The sequence below is a fragment of the Pollachius pollachius genome (genome assembly GCF_949987615.1).
Source record: "Pollachius pollachius genome assembly, chromosome: 15".
Lineage (NCBI taxonomy): Eukaryota > Metazoa > Chordata > Actinopteri > Gadiformes > Gadidae > Pollachius > Pollachius pollachius.
The window spans coordinates 8674034-8689991 of NC_136948.1; the positions used below are offsets into that span (position 1 = coordinate 8674034).

The 15958-nt window shown below is 46.0% G+C and overlaps 1 protein-coding gene across 1 annotated transcript in view; it reads left to right on the forward strand.

Moving 5' to 3' along the window:
- The window catches only part of aqr (aquarius intron-binding spliceosomal factor), a 52702-nt gene that overhangs the window by 13525 nt on the left and 23219 nt on the right, over positions 1–15958 (forward strand). The window contains exons 16-26 of the mRNA XM_079751800.1: positions 785–905; positions 1397–1538; positions 2047–2225; positions 3320–3487; positions 6890–7059; positions 8538–8779; positions 9232–9381; positions 10296–10365; positions 12168–12278; positions 13021–13130; positions 15779–15914. Coding sequence (XP_079607926.1) covers positions 785–905; positions 1397–1538; positions 2047–2225; positions 3320–3487; positions 6890–7059; positions 8538–8779; positions 9232–9381; positions 10296–10365; positions 12168–12278; positions 13021–13130; positions 15779–15914 — 1599 coding nt within the window. The remainder of the gene's footprint in view (positions 1–784; positions 906–1396; positions 1539–2046; positions 2226–3319; positions 3488–6889; positions 7060–8537; positions 8780–9231; positions 9382–10295; positions 10366–12167; positions 12279–13020; positions 13131–15778; positions 15915–15958) is intronic.

Consider the following 15958-nt stretch of genomic DNA (forward strand, 5'->3'; position numbering starts at 1 on the left):
CAGGAACAAATGTGCAATGGGAATTTTACATGTTGACCGTGTTTAAGTGTGCATGAGTCTGCGATGGACGACCAATGTGGTAAATTCTTCAACGACAGACATTTCAATCAAGGGATACTTTCGATCCCGAAATTCTGCAGTTCATCAACAGCCATTTATCACCAACATAGACTATCACAACAACTTCAACTATCAAATACATTTAAGAAAGAGTGGCCGAGGATCCCCTAACCACGTTTTTGTTAACGGCTCATGCCCTAGTTTTAGTGTGGGTTCATACTTGATTAAGACTCCCAAACAGTCCTAAGAGTGGTGACACCAACCTGGTTCTCCATCTTCTCGCAAGGGACCGCCACAACGACATATAGGCTGAACAGGAAGCAAGAGTATCACACCTCCAGGCTAGATAATGCGATTGTGCTTAGTTATGGTTGTACGTCAACGCAACGCAAGGGGGTTTACGAGACATTACGCCCTAGCGAACCCTCCTTGCATCCACCGCAAGGGTCTGACGTGCTGCTCCCAAAAATTGTATCCTTGCATCGAGGCGATGCAGCAGTAAGGGCTGTGATTGGTCCGCTAACATAAACCTGACGCAGAACCAAAACAGGTTCAACAGGTTCGAAGCGACTGTGTGGTCATTGCGTTACGTCAACGTCCAACCATAACTAAGCCTTAACATGGAAAGACTGAAGTTATATTGTTTCAATATCCCACATTTCCCTCACTTACTCTTTGTCATCCTCTCTCTCTCTACGTCTCTCCCCCCACGTCACTCCTCCAGGTCTCTCGGCATGAGCGCAGGATATCTCAGATCGAGCAGCTCAACCAGATGCCTCTTTATCCAACGGAGAAGATAATCTGGGATGAGAACATCGTCCCCACTGAGTACTACTCAGGCGAAGGTGTGTGTGGCAACTTGCACGCTCTCGAGATGAGAGTGTGTTTCTTTTTGTGTGTGCACAAAAGCCCGCCGTTTTGTTAGCGTGACTAATCGCTGCACTATCACAGAATGTGTTGTGCACAAACAAAGACACACGCACGCGACAAAACACACACACACATACACACGCACACTCAAGCCTGTTATCTCTTGTTGCAAAGGCACTTAACTTGCCGCAGATCACAAACACTCCTTACAGGGAATCCTCTTTAGCTGGCAGGGGCACCTTCACCTGAGACACCACCCATCTTTCAGAGCTGCACACTCTAAGCGCATTACTCGTGTAGCACTCTCCATTGTCTTTCAGAAGTAGGAGAAATGCATGTTCGTCTACAATGTCCGTGCCACGAGGAAAACATCATAGTGGTGTATCACTCGCAAAACATCTCATGGGAAGTCCATAAAAATGCAGTATTCAAACACAGCGTTTAGTTTTACCCTCCTCCCCCACAGGTTGTCTCGCTCTGCCCAAGTTGAACCTCCAGTTCCTGACCCTCCACGACTACCTGCTGAGGAACTTCAACCTCTTCCGCCTGGAGTCCACCTACGAGATCAGACAGGACATCGAGGACGTGGTGGCGCGCATGAAGCCATGGTGGGCCTCTTCCTTGTGATGTTTGCTTCCTGTTGTTAAAGTAGAATTGCATATGAGATAAAGGCTGCAGGATACTTTGGAGTGGATAGGGTGTTTAATTCCCAGCCATAAGGTAATTGGTTGATCCCTAATGGCCACAGTCTAGACTATCTGTAGGCATCCTTGTGCAAGAAACCTAACCCCTAAATGCTCCTTCATGACGTGTATCTAAAAATACTTTAAGTGACGACAACATTCATGTATGACTACTGCTCTGCTACTGATCTTTCAAATGAGAAAGTGATGTGGTAAACCAAGCACTGCCTAGGTGAAACTAACCATTGGCAATAACAGTGCATTGCAACACCTGACACACACAGTGTGCACAGGCTGCATAGCAGCAAAACTGTCCCACTAACTATTTGGTGCAGTGAACAGGAACTAAAAAATCCATCGAAACAAGCTTGTGGTAATGGAGCCAAATCCAACCTCCTAACAATTCTTGTTTGTGCGGCCCTCCCCTTCACAGGCAGTCTGAGTACGGGAGCACAGTGTTCGGGGGCTGGGCCAGGATGGCTCAGAACATCACCGCCTTCTCCATCGTGGAGGTGGCCAAGCCCAACATCGGGGAGAACTGGCCTGCCCGTGTGCGCGCTGACGTCACCATCAACCTCAACGTCCGAGACCACATCAAGCACGAATGGGAAGGTACGCGTGTGTTTATGAATTACATTATTCTCTATTTTGGTCCGAACATTGGAAGATTGATGATGCAACACACAACCGCTTACGAGATCCATTATTGACTTTCTCCAGAGTAGGGTCATCCCTTTTGGAATCTTACTTTATGATTCCTGCCTGCAACTTCCTCTTCCATGTTCCCTTTCCCTTTTCCGCCCCACCAGTCGGGTGTAGAGTTCATGGAACCTTCCTTGGCTATCCACCATGCAGACTTTCACTAATGCCTTTGGCTTCTCTCTGCTTGGCAGACCGGGACACTGTGCACAGTGTTGGGTGTAGCAGGTCAGCCTTGCTAATTTTGACTCGCACTAGAGCCCTATAGAACCTTCAAGCACAACAAAATATTACTAATGTTATTATCACGAGGACAATATATATATATCACTACATTACATTGCCAATTTATAGCAGTTGTGTGTGACAACCTGGAAAAACAAAGCTCCTATTTTGGCATGCTTCTCAGAAAATTTGATTCAACGAATATTTCCTATAATATTGCAACATCATTATATAAGGATATATTGTTATTTCTTTCATTCTACACCACCCTTGCACAAATCCCTATTGCCTTTTCCTTTCTTTTAGGTTATTACTTTGGTGGTTGTGGAGTGCGATGCAATTCTCTGCTTCCTTACCTCTGTCCCCATTGTACTATTTTAGCTTCATGTTTTAAACATCAGCTGAACACTGACTGACTGGGCAATTTATCTCCCTGTTTCACTATTCCTAACTCCTCCAACCCCCTTCCCTCTCTTCCTTTCTCCTCTCTCACTCTCAATTTCTCTATCCCTACTTTATTTCTATATATTTGTCCAATATATATCCATACTCTTCTTCTCTCTTTCTCTCTCTCACTATATTTATAAATCTTCTGTCCCACTGCTTTGTCTCTTTCTCTCTCTCGCTCCACCATCTCTCTCTCTCTCTCTCTCTCTCTCTCTCCGTCCCTGTCTCACCTGTTCTCCGTCCCTCTCTGCTCTCCTTCATCTGTGCTTCCCTAACTCCCCACTGTTGTGCCCTCCCCTCCCTGCCCACCCCCATCCACGTCTCTCCACCTCCAGGGCTGCGCAAGCACGACGTTTGCTTTCTGGTCACGGTGCGTCCCAACCTGCCCTACGGCACCCGCTTCGACCGGCGCCAGCCCTTTGTGGAGCAGACGGGCCTGGTGTACGTGAGGGGCTGCGAGGTGCAGGGCATGCTGGACGACAAAGGGCGCGTCATTGAGGAAGGTGCGTACCAATGTGTTGCCCATGACCTCGCTCGTACACGCATCAACACGTGGGCACATCCCTATAGGCGTCCATACGGACAAACTGTATTTTGTTTGTCTTTGAGACAACAAATAGAGGTGGAATATGTAACACGTTTACTGTGCGAAATATATACGTAAAATGACCAGGATACTGGTCATTTTAGAGCGAGATATCCATCTCTCTTATGCACAAGTGGGTACATGCGAATAGGCATACATACCTACAAACGGTATTTTGTTTGTCTTTTATTAAACGAATATAGGTGGAATAGGTAACGCCTTAACTGTACTAAATCATAAAATGTAATTGGAGATTAGGGAAACATGCTTATTAGAAATACCGGGATTCTCCGACGGCAATGCTCCAGTGTGTTCTCCTTTTTAGCCGCAGTTCCAGGGAAAAACATGTTTTAGTTCCGGCCTGTGTGTTACGATCCAGTATTCTCTGAGCTGCCTGATGTGAGACAAATTGGCACGCAAACCCCAGCGTGCTGTAGGGGGAGCAAGCAAATGAACATGATCCACTGAGATTGTACTAGATTCTCCCCGACCTATAAAGCCTCACTCTCTTTTTGACAAAGCTCCATGACCAAGCTGTGCTGGAACACTGGCCAATCTTGAAATTGCATTGCATGTTTTCAGAGCTGAGAGGATCTCAAGACGGATGCCGCATGAGCTTGTTTTTAATTGTACAAAAATAGAATTACGTTGACGATCAACACACTAGCACAATTGGCATTAATTATCGCTTGTCATTGTCTAAAATGAACTAAAAATATAACGTTGCGCTCCGCCCATCTTGCGTTCTGGTTCGATCATGGTTCCCTACCCGGCAACCAGTGAGCTTCATGTCGGGGGGCGGGGCGGCAACAACAACTCTCCAATGTGGTGAATTCCAACGGCAGTACCAATTTTAAACACTCGGTATCCGTCTGATGTGTTCCTATAACCAGGATCGTTAACAACACTTTCTCATTCACAATAATGGCCATACATGCTGAACACACAAGCGTGCTCTTTATTCATACGTACTCCTACATATGCACGTTGGGCTGCCATGTTGCTGTGTGCACATGGGACTGGCTTTTGTTTATTTTTTTAATGTGGAAAAAGCCACCAACACTCAAACTGACTCTCACACACACACACACTGGGGCCGCGGACACAAGTGGAGCACATCGCCCTCAATCCGGTCGGACCGCTTACATCACCCCTCTGCACTCCTCTTGAAGGGGTCGGAGAGGTGTTGTCATGGTGATGGTCACACGGTGACCTCACCTGTCTGTATTACCATTCCATTAACCTGGGGGGGTCGCCACGGACACCTGCGCACACTCTCTCTCTTTCTCTCTCTCTCTACATTCTGTATTGGATTTAAGAGCCGCATGCTTCTCTGACTGTTTGTTGGTTTGTTTAATGGCTGTGCTCGTCAGCGGACATGGAAGGGAGTGGATTGTTTAGGCAGGCAATACCTACCACCCATTACCAAACAAGCTGCTGCCAATATTATTACGTGGAAGGTGGGGTCTGTGACCTAGTATGAGCATACTACTTTGGTATTGCTACTGTAATAATGACCTATGTTTTGACTAAAGACATTATTATTACATTAGTATCGATTTACCTAGGATTTAGTTGAGGCGCGGGGGGGAATGGGGCTAGCCACATACATCTGTCTTAGCTTTTTATGGCAGACATGTTTAGCATCGGACAGATATCCAATTTAATTCTAAGTGCCAGAATCCGCGTTCGAATTCCCCTCCCCTACCTACCTCCCTCCAGATGCATATCTCATCCACAGCTGAGAACGTTCACTCCAAGGGGGACTGCTTGTATCCTATTCTAAGTAGTTGTCTTTTCAACCCCCCCCCTGTTGAAACATGTGTCCTTGTACCTTGATTTCCCCTGCCCCCCCCCCCATACCCTCTCAGGATACTAACTGCATACCTAAAATGGGGAAGAGATGCATCATATCCATGTCTCGTTGTTAGATTTCAGTTCAGGATCCATTGTTTTATTTACTATACTTTTGGCAACATTTAAAGGGGGCATATCATACCACCAGGTGTGAGTGTGATTAGCCATTACAAGCAGGTTTGAAAATGTGCAGCATTGTGACATCACAGGTTGGCGTGTCCATCTATCCGTCACACATCTAGATGGACACGCCCACCTGTGATGTCACAATGCTGCACATTTTGAAAACGGCTTGTAATGGCTAATCACATTCACACCTGGTGGTATGATATGTCCCCTTTAATTATTCAATAACAGCCCCGTCTACATATGAATGAGCAGAGGCATCGGGGCGATCCATGCGATTTACTGTATGCACGGATGCTTACACTAGGACCAGAGGAATGGGTTTGTCTGGCTTGCCGGTTCAGCTGCAGCGACACACGGCGAGCCGATCAGGATGTCTGCTTGAGCTTTCCGCCGCACCACACCGGCCTCCCATGGGAGCCAAGCCCTGCTTCTGTCTGTCCGCCCTGTCACCTCTAGTCACTGCAGCCGAAGCAAGGCCACGCTATGTTTGAGGGAGGTTTTTGTTGCTTGTTTTGTTTTCTGTGTGTGTATGTGTGTTCATTATTTTGACTATTTGTCTGTCTGTGTCTGTGTTGTCTTCTTCTTTTTCTTTTTTCTTCTGTTTTTGGTTGTTTATCTGTGTGCGTGTGCGTCTGTGTATTTCCCTCTGTGTTTATTTGTTGATGTGTTTCTTGTCAAGACGGTATTTTACATGCATATCCTCTCCGGACCGAGGTGCCTGCTTAATACCAGCCCCATCCTCTCTTTCCACTTGCTACACATTCAAGAAATCTGAATTATGCAACTCAGACTCTTAAGCCCAGGGTTAAACCTCCGTATGTGTCCTACATTTGGCAAGGTTCCTGAAGTCGCTTGGCATACAACACATGCCCCAATGTCAACACGTCTTTCAATGAAGGCGCCGCTACCACTTATGCTTATTCATAGTCTCTGTTGTTTTTTTATGTGTGACTATCTTTTGTTCTTTTTGCATCCGTCATGACTGTAAACGCGTCAGTCATCGTTTATTCTGACTTAATTCCAGTGATGCAATAAGCGGAGGGGTTAGGGGATTAAAAGGCACTGTGATGGGTAGAGGTTGGGGATAGGGGTCTGCATTGACCAGATGCTTGTGGACTTATGGGGGACTGCAAACTTGTTCTATGTGTGAAGCCAGTACTTTTAAAAGCTTCTCAGCAACTGGCAGATCAAGTTTTATTCCTCAAGCCGTCTGAATCTTGTGTTCGTATTGCCATATTTATTATTTTACTGCTGAATACTGGCATGCCATCCAGTGCAATATTGCATCCAGATGGTAATCTGTTATTGTCTTCCCAATCCCGTTTCTAATCAGGCCCTGATCCAAAGCCCAAGCTGCGGGGAGACTCCAGAACCTACCGAGTGTGGCTGGACCCCAACCAGTACCAGCAGGACATGACCAGCAGCATCCAGAACCGCACCGAGGACCCCTACGAGTCCTTCAACATCATCATGAGACGCAAACCCAAAGAGAACAACTTCAAGGTTTGTGGATGCGGTTGTTCAAGGAAGGTTTTCTGGTTCTCAGGCAGCCATGGTGCACCGCCCACAATTCCCCCCTCTCCATCACTTTTGTTCCTGATCACTCTTTCATCCCCACGTTTTTTTCTTTGTCATTCCCCAGCTTTCTTTAACCCAGTCCATTTTTTATACTACCTCTTTTCAGCCCCTTCCTTACATTCTAGACGCCTCCCTCTCAATTTTCAAAAGGAGACCGTTCTGCTTCTTTATCTCTCTCCCTTTTGACACAACCCATCTCTTCCAATCCCCCTATGTCTCTTTTACCCCCTCACTTCACCATAATCGCTTGCCTGCGCCCTTCCTATCTCGATCTCTCTTCATCTCCCTCTCTCTATCGCTCTCTCTCTCCCTCTCTCTCTCTTGCTCTCTCTCTCTGAATTGCCTGCCGAGGCCTTGAGCTCTCGCCCTGCCCACATCAGCCCTTGGTGATCACTCAGCTATATTGGACTGGTTGGGTCGCGCTGCACTGGGGTTGGGGGCAGGGCAGCTCCGGGGACTTCCGTCCCCACCCAAGGCCACTAGCAGCAACTACTAAGCAGCAGCACTCTGTGGGTGACCTTGTGATATACAACACCCTTCACCTTCCTTGCATTCTCCCCCCTCCCCCCCCCCATGCATACTGTAGGTTTGAGTTGCATCACTCAGGAGCCTGCTGTCTTACACGCTGGTGTTAAAATGACTTCCATGTCCTTCCTTTAAGAAGAGATGGTTATGTGGGTGTTAATGTTTAATTTGTGGCTACTGTAGCCTTGCTTTGATCTGTTTTTGCTTTGATCCATTTTCTGGCTGACTTCGTAGCACAACATTTCATTTGAAGGTTATTTCATTGAAAAATGAATATAGTGTTGTTTATGCCTAATGTGTTAAATCGCAATCATGTCTGTCAGAGCTGCTACAGTAGAGAACCCAAAGCTGTTTTGTCACACAGAAAATATGCTTGAGTAGAAAAAGTGAAGCACCTCTTACTCGTCGTTGACGGCGACCGACATCAAAGTTTTCATGTCCTCTGGCCATTAGAATGTTTAAGACTGGTACTGACTGCTTCCAAGAATATAATGGCCAGCATAAAATTCTCACATAACTCTCAATCAAAGTATTACTGGTACCAATTATATGAGCCATTGAAATTGGTACAGATGTCCTTTTTAGTTCTGCATCCAGCATTAAAGGCAGTTAGTGGTGGTAATGCACCATAATGTTTGCCAACCACCATGAAGATCAAGAAAAAGAACAGTGCGGAATAGGAATGAAAAATACCACTCTTTTGCACGATTTTCCGCGAGGATGTCAGGGCTACTTGGCTGTCTTTGTATCCTTCAAGGACATATTATATAAATGTGGGTAACAGCTAATCTCCTGGCGCAATTGGAGCCCTTGCTTTGCATACAGTTCAAAATGTACATCACATGGACCTTTTTGTTTCCTTTTTCCATCCACCCCAGGCTGTGCTGGAGACAATCAGGAACCTGATGAACACAGAGTGCGTGGTGCCCGACTGGCTCCATGACATCATCCTGGGCTACGGCGACCCTGGGAGTGCCCACTACTCCAAAATGCCCAATCAGATCTCCTCCCTTGACTTCAACGACACCTTCCTGTCCCTGGACCACCTGCGCTCCTGTTTCCCTGGTTACACGGTGGAGGTTGCCGAGGACAACCCCGAGCTGCAGGTGCCCCCGTTCAGGTGAGGAGTGGTGAAACTAAATTTGGTCACCTTGTCCCTCGGACCCATTGGGCCAGTGCTGAGCAAGCTTGCTTCAACCAGCTTCTTGATCTGTGCTGCAGTAGAATACATTGGCTAACTGCCCGCAATTAAAGGAGTTTGAGCATTTATTCTTTAATATAGGTATTTTGTACCTGTGTGGTTTGCCGGCATGAACAAAGGAATTTTTAAAGCAACATAGCCACACATGCAGTCTAAAGTGAATGAAAGTATCGTAACTTCCAAAGCTCGCTAGACATTGTCACCAATGAATGAATCGTTGGGCACTGCTGAGAATGGCTTTAATCAGTCACACCCTTAAACTGCTCCTTTTTCCCGTTGTATTGAATTATTCATTGGTCGTTATCAAGCCTAATTCTCTTTGTGCCCTTGGGCTTTCTTTGTGTGTGTGTGTCTGTGTCTGTGTGTTTTAGAATCAAGTTCCCTGTTCCCAACAAGGAGGACAAAGGCAAAAAGAGGAGGGCGGACGGGGAAGAGGAGGAATCGCCCGCTGACAAGACACTGGTGGTCTTGCCCCACGTGCCCCTCAACCGGGGTCCCTATCCTTACAACCAGCCCAAACGGTGAGACACACAGGGCACACCCCCCGCTGCCATAACTCGACTGCATTGGCGACAGGTATGGCGTAAGTCTCTCAACAGGTGTTCACCCTAGCCTTCGCTAAGTGAAGAGGGTCCACCTCCTGTTCCAACAAGGTCACACCTCATCGTCGACAGGTTATTCACATGCAATGCACACACACACAGGAGCTCTGATTAGAACCTCAGCCAGATGTGTTTAGCTTCCATTTCAATACATGGCCCATGGGCTCAATGCAATATAATCACAAATGAAAATACCTACGTTTTAGTATCGCCAACTTTAGCGCAACCGTGGCGCATCCCTTAGCATCACCACTGTTGGCACTGCCGTTGCGGTTTCTCTTTGATTTCATGTGAACATATAGTATAAATGATGCCAGTGCTTATCATCCTCACCATTAAAGCAACCCTTGCTGTTTGCATGTCTCTTGTTGCATATCTTAGCCATAGCAAACACATGCTTCTCATATTGGCTTCTTCACGCATGCTGGTGACTCGTATGGTTTGTTGGCTGTAGGCGGTTATGTTACTGCTCTTTTGGAACGGTTTAGTGATATGTTAAGTGATATATTTGAGTATGTGTGAAGCTGGATGCATGAGGGTGAATGTGGATGGCAAAAGGCTGGAAGAACATCTTGGAATTGCTGTCCTTTAGATAATGGAAATACGAATTTATTGACTGAAGCATATTTCTTAATGAAATATCACCATGATCTTATCAGCATGGTAACATATCTGATGAAAAGTTTGAGAATAGACACATCAGCAAGCTTACTATGTGAAGTAGCCTGTTTGGGTGGATATTTTCCAAATGTCAGTACCTGTCATGATATTGTATCATCACATTGTGCTAATGTTTAACATGATGGCTTTTCTGTTCACCGCTCTCCTTCCAGGAACACCATTCAATTCACTCCCACTCAGATAGAAGCAATCCGAGCTGGAATGCAGCCAGGATTAACCATGGTAAGAGTATCTCCCTACACTCATCCACACTTAAGATACACTGTAGGGCTAACATCATTCTACAGCCGCTTCTGTTAGCTAAAGTCATCAAAACTAGTTACACATGATCAGTATTTTACCTAAGTTACCTTTAAAGGACCTGTAACAGCAGGTTGAAAAGTCCACTGCATTTCCTTTGTCAAATGGAATTTTGTTCAAATGTGTAGCTGACAGATTATCGTGTATTAATTGGGAGTATTGGGACTAGTATTATTTGTCATTATTTGACTCTCCTGTAATGTAATAGCCATAGTTTGATGGCCTGCAAGGTGATCCCGTGTGAAGAATGGCAGGCTTTAAAGATTCATTGTCCGCACTGCCTGCTGCTGCTATCATCTGTACCTAATTCCTCATACAGATGTTAAAATGCACTTCGAGGATACGTCCTTTGTATAAATCGACCGTGTAGACAGCCAATACACAGGGCTGGCACACATACAGCCTATACGGGCATATCCCTATGGAGAAGTACGTAAGTGCTTGTTGCGTTCCAAACTTACGACCATAACCGTAGACATGTCATTCTGGCCCTGTATGGATTGCACTGGTGGTGGCAGCTCACCCAGGCTTGTTTGACAAACTGGCCATTCCCACTTGGTGAATGGTGGCTGGCGCTGGGCTCTCACTCTGTGCTGTTATTTATTGTCCAATGAGAGGTGGTAAATATAAATACGGCAGGCCGGCAGCAGTCGTAAAAACAAGTCGCTGCTTTGCGCGTATCACACTCTAGTTTCATCTCTCTCGCTCTCGCCCCTCTCTTCGCCTCCCCCACACACTTCCTCTCTCTCCTCACATTCCCTTGCTCATGTGTAGCTGCGATGAGTTTGTCTGTATCTCTTTCTCCACATCTCTATAATTCTCTTCTCCTCAATGTGTCTCTTTCATGTGTGTCTCTGAGTTGCTACGCTGTATCTCTCTCTGTATCTGCCCCCCTCCCCTTCTAACCCTTTCCCCTCCTCCTTTCCCGACACCCCTCCCTGGCATGTGTCAGTGTCGTTAGCAGCCAAGACAGACCGCCCCACAGACCTCCTCCTCCACCCCCCCACCCCCGCTCTCCCTGTTCGCCTGGTGTGCCTTTCATCTCGCTGAAATCAAGGAGCAGTTTATGTGGCGTGTTATACAGAGGAGTCTACTAATTGTACTCCCAACTTATTTTTAGCTCACCCCGGGTAACACTGCACAAGGCTAAAATGTTTCATAAATATTCACCTAGTAGATTAGACGAGCATTATGCCCATAGTTGAGTACAAGGAAGGTTGTTTTTGTTATTATAATTAAATATGCGTATGGATGCAGCGGTGTTATCTGGATAATGAGCACAAAAGGGATACCAACTATATTCTGCGGTATAATGCCCGGCCCCCTTCCTGTGTGAAGGTGGCTCTGTGTTCTTGCATCCCTTGGGCTCTGACCTGGTGCACCGTGCACATAGCATGCTCCCGGGCAGGCCTAAACTGCACATGCTTGGCTCACTTCACACAAAGTTTGACTTAAAGGCCCCATATTTTACCACAAGCTGTGAGAATGATTAACCGTTTCAAAATCGTCCCTGCCCTGTTACTTAGTGGCATCCCAAGTTGGCGTGTCCAACTTGGGATCCCATGTTAGTAAACTAATTGGGATTTCTAAATATTTCCTCAAATTACCTCAAATTGCCAGACACTTTAATATTCACAAGCATAAACAGTGGAAAAAATAAACCTATTTTTATTTTGTGTGAACTATTCTGTTCCCTACGTGATCCCCTCCGCTCCATCCCACAGGTCGTGGGTCCACCCGGCACAGGAAAGACCGACGTTGCGGTCCAGATCATCTCCAACCTCTACCACAACTTCCCCGAACAGAGGACGCTCATTGTCACACACTCTAACCAGGTAACACATGCTTCCACACTCCAGACACACCAACACATCGTTCAAATAACACCAAGGACAATAAATTGTACTTAGTCCAAGATGGCGAATTAGGATATTTTTTTTTTTTCAGCATTATCAGGCCTTATTATCCTATTTCAGATTTCTTTTTTCTAGAGGCGTTCAAATAAATGGTATAATCTTCTTAAAAAAACCTGGATGCAAGTCTGTAGCTCTGCATTGTTCCTTAATCAAGTGGAAAGCTGAATGCTATATCAAGCAGAGCTCCCCAACTTGTTTCCTCTCTATTCAATCATGAAGTAATCTGCTGGTGTTTTCACACTGGTGGCCGCTCAGTATCCAATATATGTCAAATGTATCCAGAGAAGGCATAGCTGAAAGCATTATGAAATATTTTGGTTGGTTTTTATTTGTCTTTCTTTATATAGTATGGCTTTTGTTTGACTATTTTTCATACAAGTAAGCAAAACTACTATGTTGTGTACCCCAGAATTTTCAATGGTTGTTAGTCCTCGGACATCAATGGCTCAAGAAACTTGGGTTTTTTCGGCGCACATAACCCAGTTGCTAGTGTGTGTGTGTGTGTGTGTGTGTGTGTGTGTGTGTGTGTGTGTGTGTGTGTGTTCGTCCTCATGCTCTTCTGCATGGATGAACAAGAGGTTTTTTCTGGTCACATAAACACATTCATAAGTCAAGTGGACCTTCCCTGTCTGAATGGGTTTCTGTGTACCTCGACCCCCAGGCGCTGAACCAGCTGTTTGAGAAGATCATAGCACTGGACATCGACGAGCGTCACCTCCTGCGTATGGGTCACGGAGAGGAGGCGCTAGAGACAGAGAAGGACTTCAGCAGGTGAGACTAGAGCCGGGTAGGGGGGCACACACACACACACACACACACACACACACACACACACAGACGCAGGACATGCTCAAACAAAGATGTACAGAAATGACGTAAATGCTTATAATAACTTATCAAATAGAATGTACTGACAGTGAAACTCAGAAGCCAGACTAAACACACAGAGACTACACACACAGAGCAACTACAAAGACACACAGGGACTACAAAGACAGCTGTTCAGAGCAGTGTGAGTGTAAGTGATCTCCCCCAGCAGTCAGTGGCATTGTCTCCCAGATTAACCCTTTGGACATGGGTGTGGCCAGGCTAGAGTAGACCTTGTACCCAGACTTAAAGACTCATTTGAAGCGGAGCAGGTGCCCCTGTGCCACACATGCCGATCACAGCCTGGGCAGCAGAGTCCTGCCTTTGTAGCCATCCCCAAAAGCCCTTAAGACATGGGGAGTTTGGAGCGTGTTCTAATATTCTATTTAAAATCGCGTGAAAAGTGCAGAAAGTTCAACCACTAAATAATCAAAACCAAAGTGGTTGAAAGCGTAGTTTTCTGCTCTTCTGATTCCCGTGAAATATATTGTGAGCCTAGTTTGGTGAGTATTTTGGATTTCTGTTTGAAATCGCATAAAAAATGAGATGCCCCAGTAAGCACAAAGTTCAACCACTGAATCATGAATACCACAGTGGTTGACAAAGTCGGTGGCTGCTGGTATGATATCTGTGTGCGTGTGTTCAAGTGTGTGTGAGAGATGCACCTTGAGGGACATGACACAGGCCTGGCTAGTGAGTCATCGAGGGGGCGAAGGAAGGGAAGCCTGTACACTTTACTCCCTCAACCTGAGAGAGATGCATACACAGACAATACCTCAGGATAACCTCAGCCTTAACTGACACATGGCTGCAATCATACCCCCATCGCATTTCTGCATGCATCAGCCAAAACACGTCTCCCCCTCCCCCGTAACTAACCACCCTCTCCTCAGAACAATTACGGGCCCTTTGAATATAAATTGCCCGTTATCATTGAATATTAATTTAGCATTTTCCATGCGGTTTCTATTTTTAAGTGCCTCGTAGCCTACATTCTTAATCACCATCTGTGGCACTGAAACACGAGTATAGCTCTTAGCGATGCTTGGAATAAGCAGACGCACAGCACCGCGCATGTCACTCAGATTTGCCACCCCGCCAGCAACCGGTGTGAAGCATGGCATGTGATGGATGGGGAACACCAATGCACGCAATGGCGCGCATCGCCATACCTGTAAATTATGCAGTGGCTACCGGCAGAACCTAAAGGGGAAGACGAAATGTAGGCGGAACAGAGATACCTTAGTGTTCGCCGAAATGCTAGCTTCCCTCACTGCCCCCTCCATCCTTCTCTTTATCTACTATACTGCGTACACCCACTTTTTTTATTGGCATCAAGAAAAAGGCAGGCAGAGCCGCCTGCCCTGCCTTGCAAAGGTGAAAGGCTGCGGCGGCATTAATTAGCCACATTTCCTCGACGGGGTGACAATGAATTTGTCACCCCTTTGAAGTTTTAGGGTTCCAGGGTTCTTTATTTTGACAGTGCGCCACTTTTAAGATAACGAAGAATCGTGTTCGTTGTATTTAGCAAAAGAAATGCGACTTTTTGTAGCTACAGTCTACTCCCACTCCCAGCCGCAGTCAGTGATTAAGTTTAACACCGCACCTTTCATTGTTTTATTTTGTTTTTTGGATTACAAACAAAACAATCGCTGCCAACGCATAATGCTGACAAACCAACATTTGTTTAAAAATGCAGACACATATACCGTTTTTATTTAAGTTCCTGTTCCGGTACTGACAGAGCGCATCACTGGCTTTGTCATACTGGGAAAGGTCACTCCACACACATATTGAATTGTACCCAAGCCAAGCCAGGCACGACCATGCCAGGAAGGGCCGTGTCATTGTGTCTGAGTAACCTGCTGACTTGGGGACCTTGGCGAGGAGTCTAAAAATAACGCGTTTAACATTTGAAACAGCATGTTCCCCTGTATTTGTGCATCATGGCATGGTTATTAGTGGCACCTTTGCATCCATCCCTACGTGATGTTATCCTAGTTTATCACACCTATAGGAAATATACTCCCCTTAGGTTTTACAATAGAACATGTATTGTCAGGCAGAATTAAAGGCGGTAAAGGAATACTACAGGCTAAAACATGTTAAGATTTGTCTATTGGTAATGTACAAAGCAATCCATGTTCTATTTCAGCCTTTTGTGTCGTATTTTCCTTTTCCTACATTTCTGAAGACGATACTATATCATAAGGAGACATTTCTGCAGTGGGGTTTAATTAGAGATGATGTTTTCAAATAGCTGGAGCATCAACCATAAGCATCAGATATTAGTTGAATTTGAAATTCAGTATCGACAACAACACATTCAATTGCGGTAGTCGTATCTTGTGCCTTTTACTAACCAAATCGAATGCGTTCACACTGGTGCTTACCTAGTTCGCTGCCTCGGCTGTGATACCTATCGCAGGGATTGCTATTCTAATGTGCTCACTCAGGGGATCACAGCAAGCTATTGCAGGTATGGCTTGGCTCATCTGTTCACACCGGTGCTAACCTAGGGGATGTGATGTGTGTGTGTGTGTGTCTTGCAGGTATGGCAGGGTGAACTACGTCCTGGCAAGAAGACTGGAGCTGCTCGGGGAGGTGGGAAGGCTGCAGGAGAGCCTGGGTGTGCCGGGAGATGTCTCCTACACATGTGAGACCGCCGGACACTTCTACCTCTACCAGGTAACCCATAGACTCCCTCAACTTACTCCTGTTAGCCTGGCACC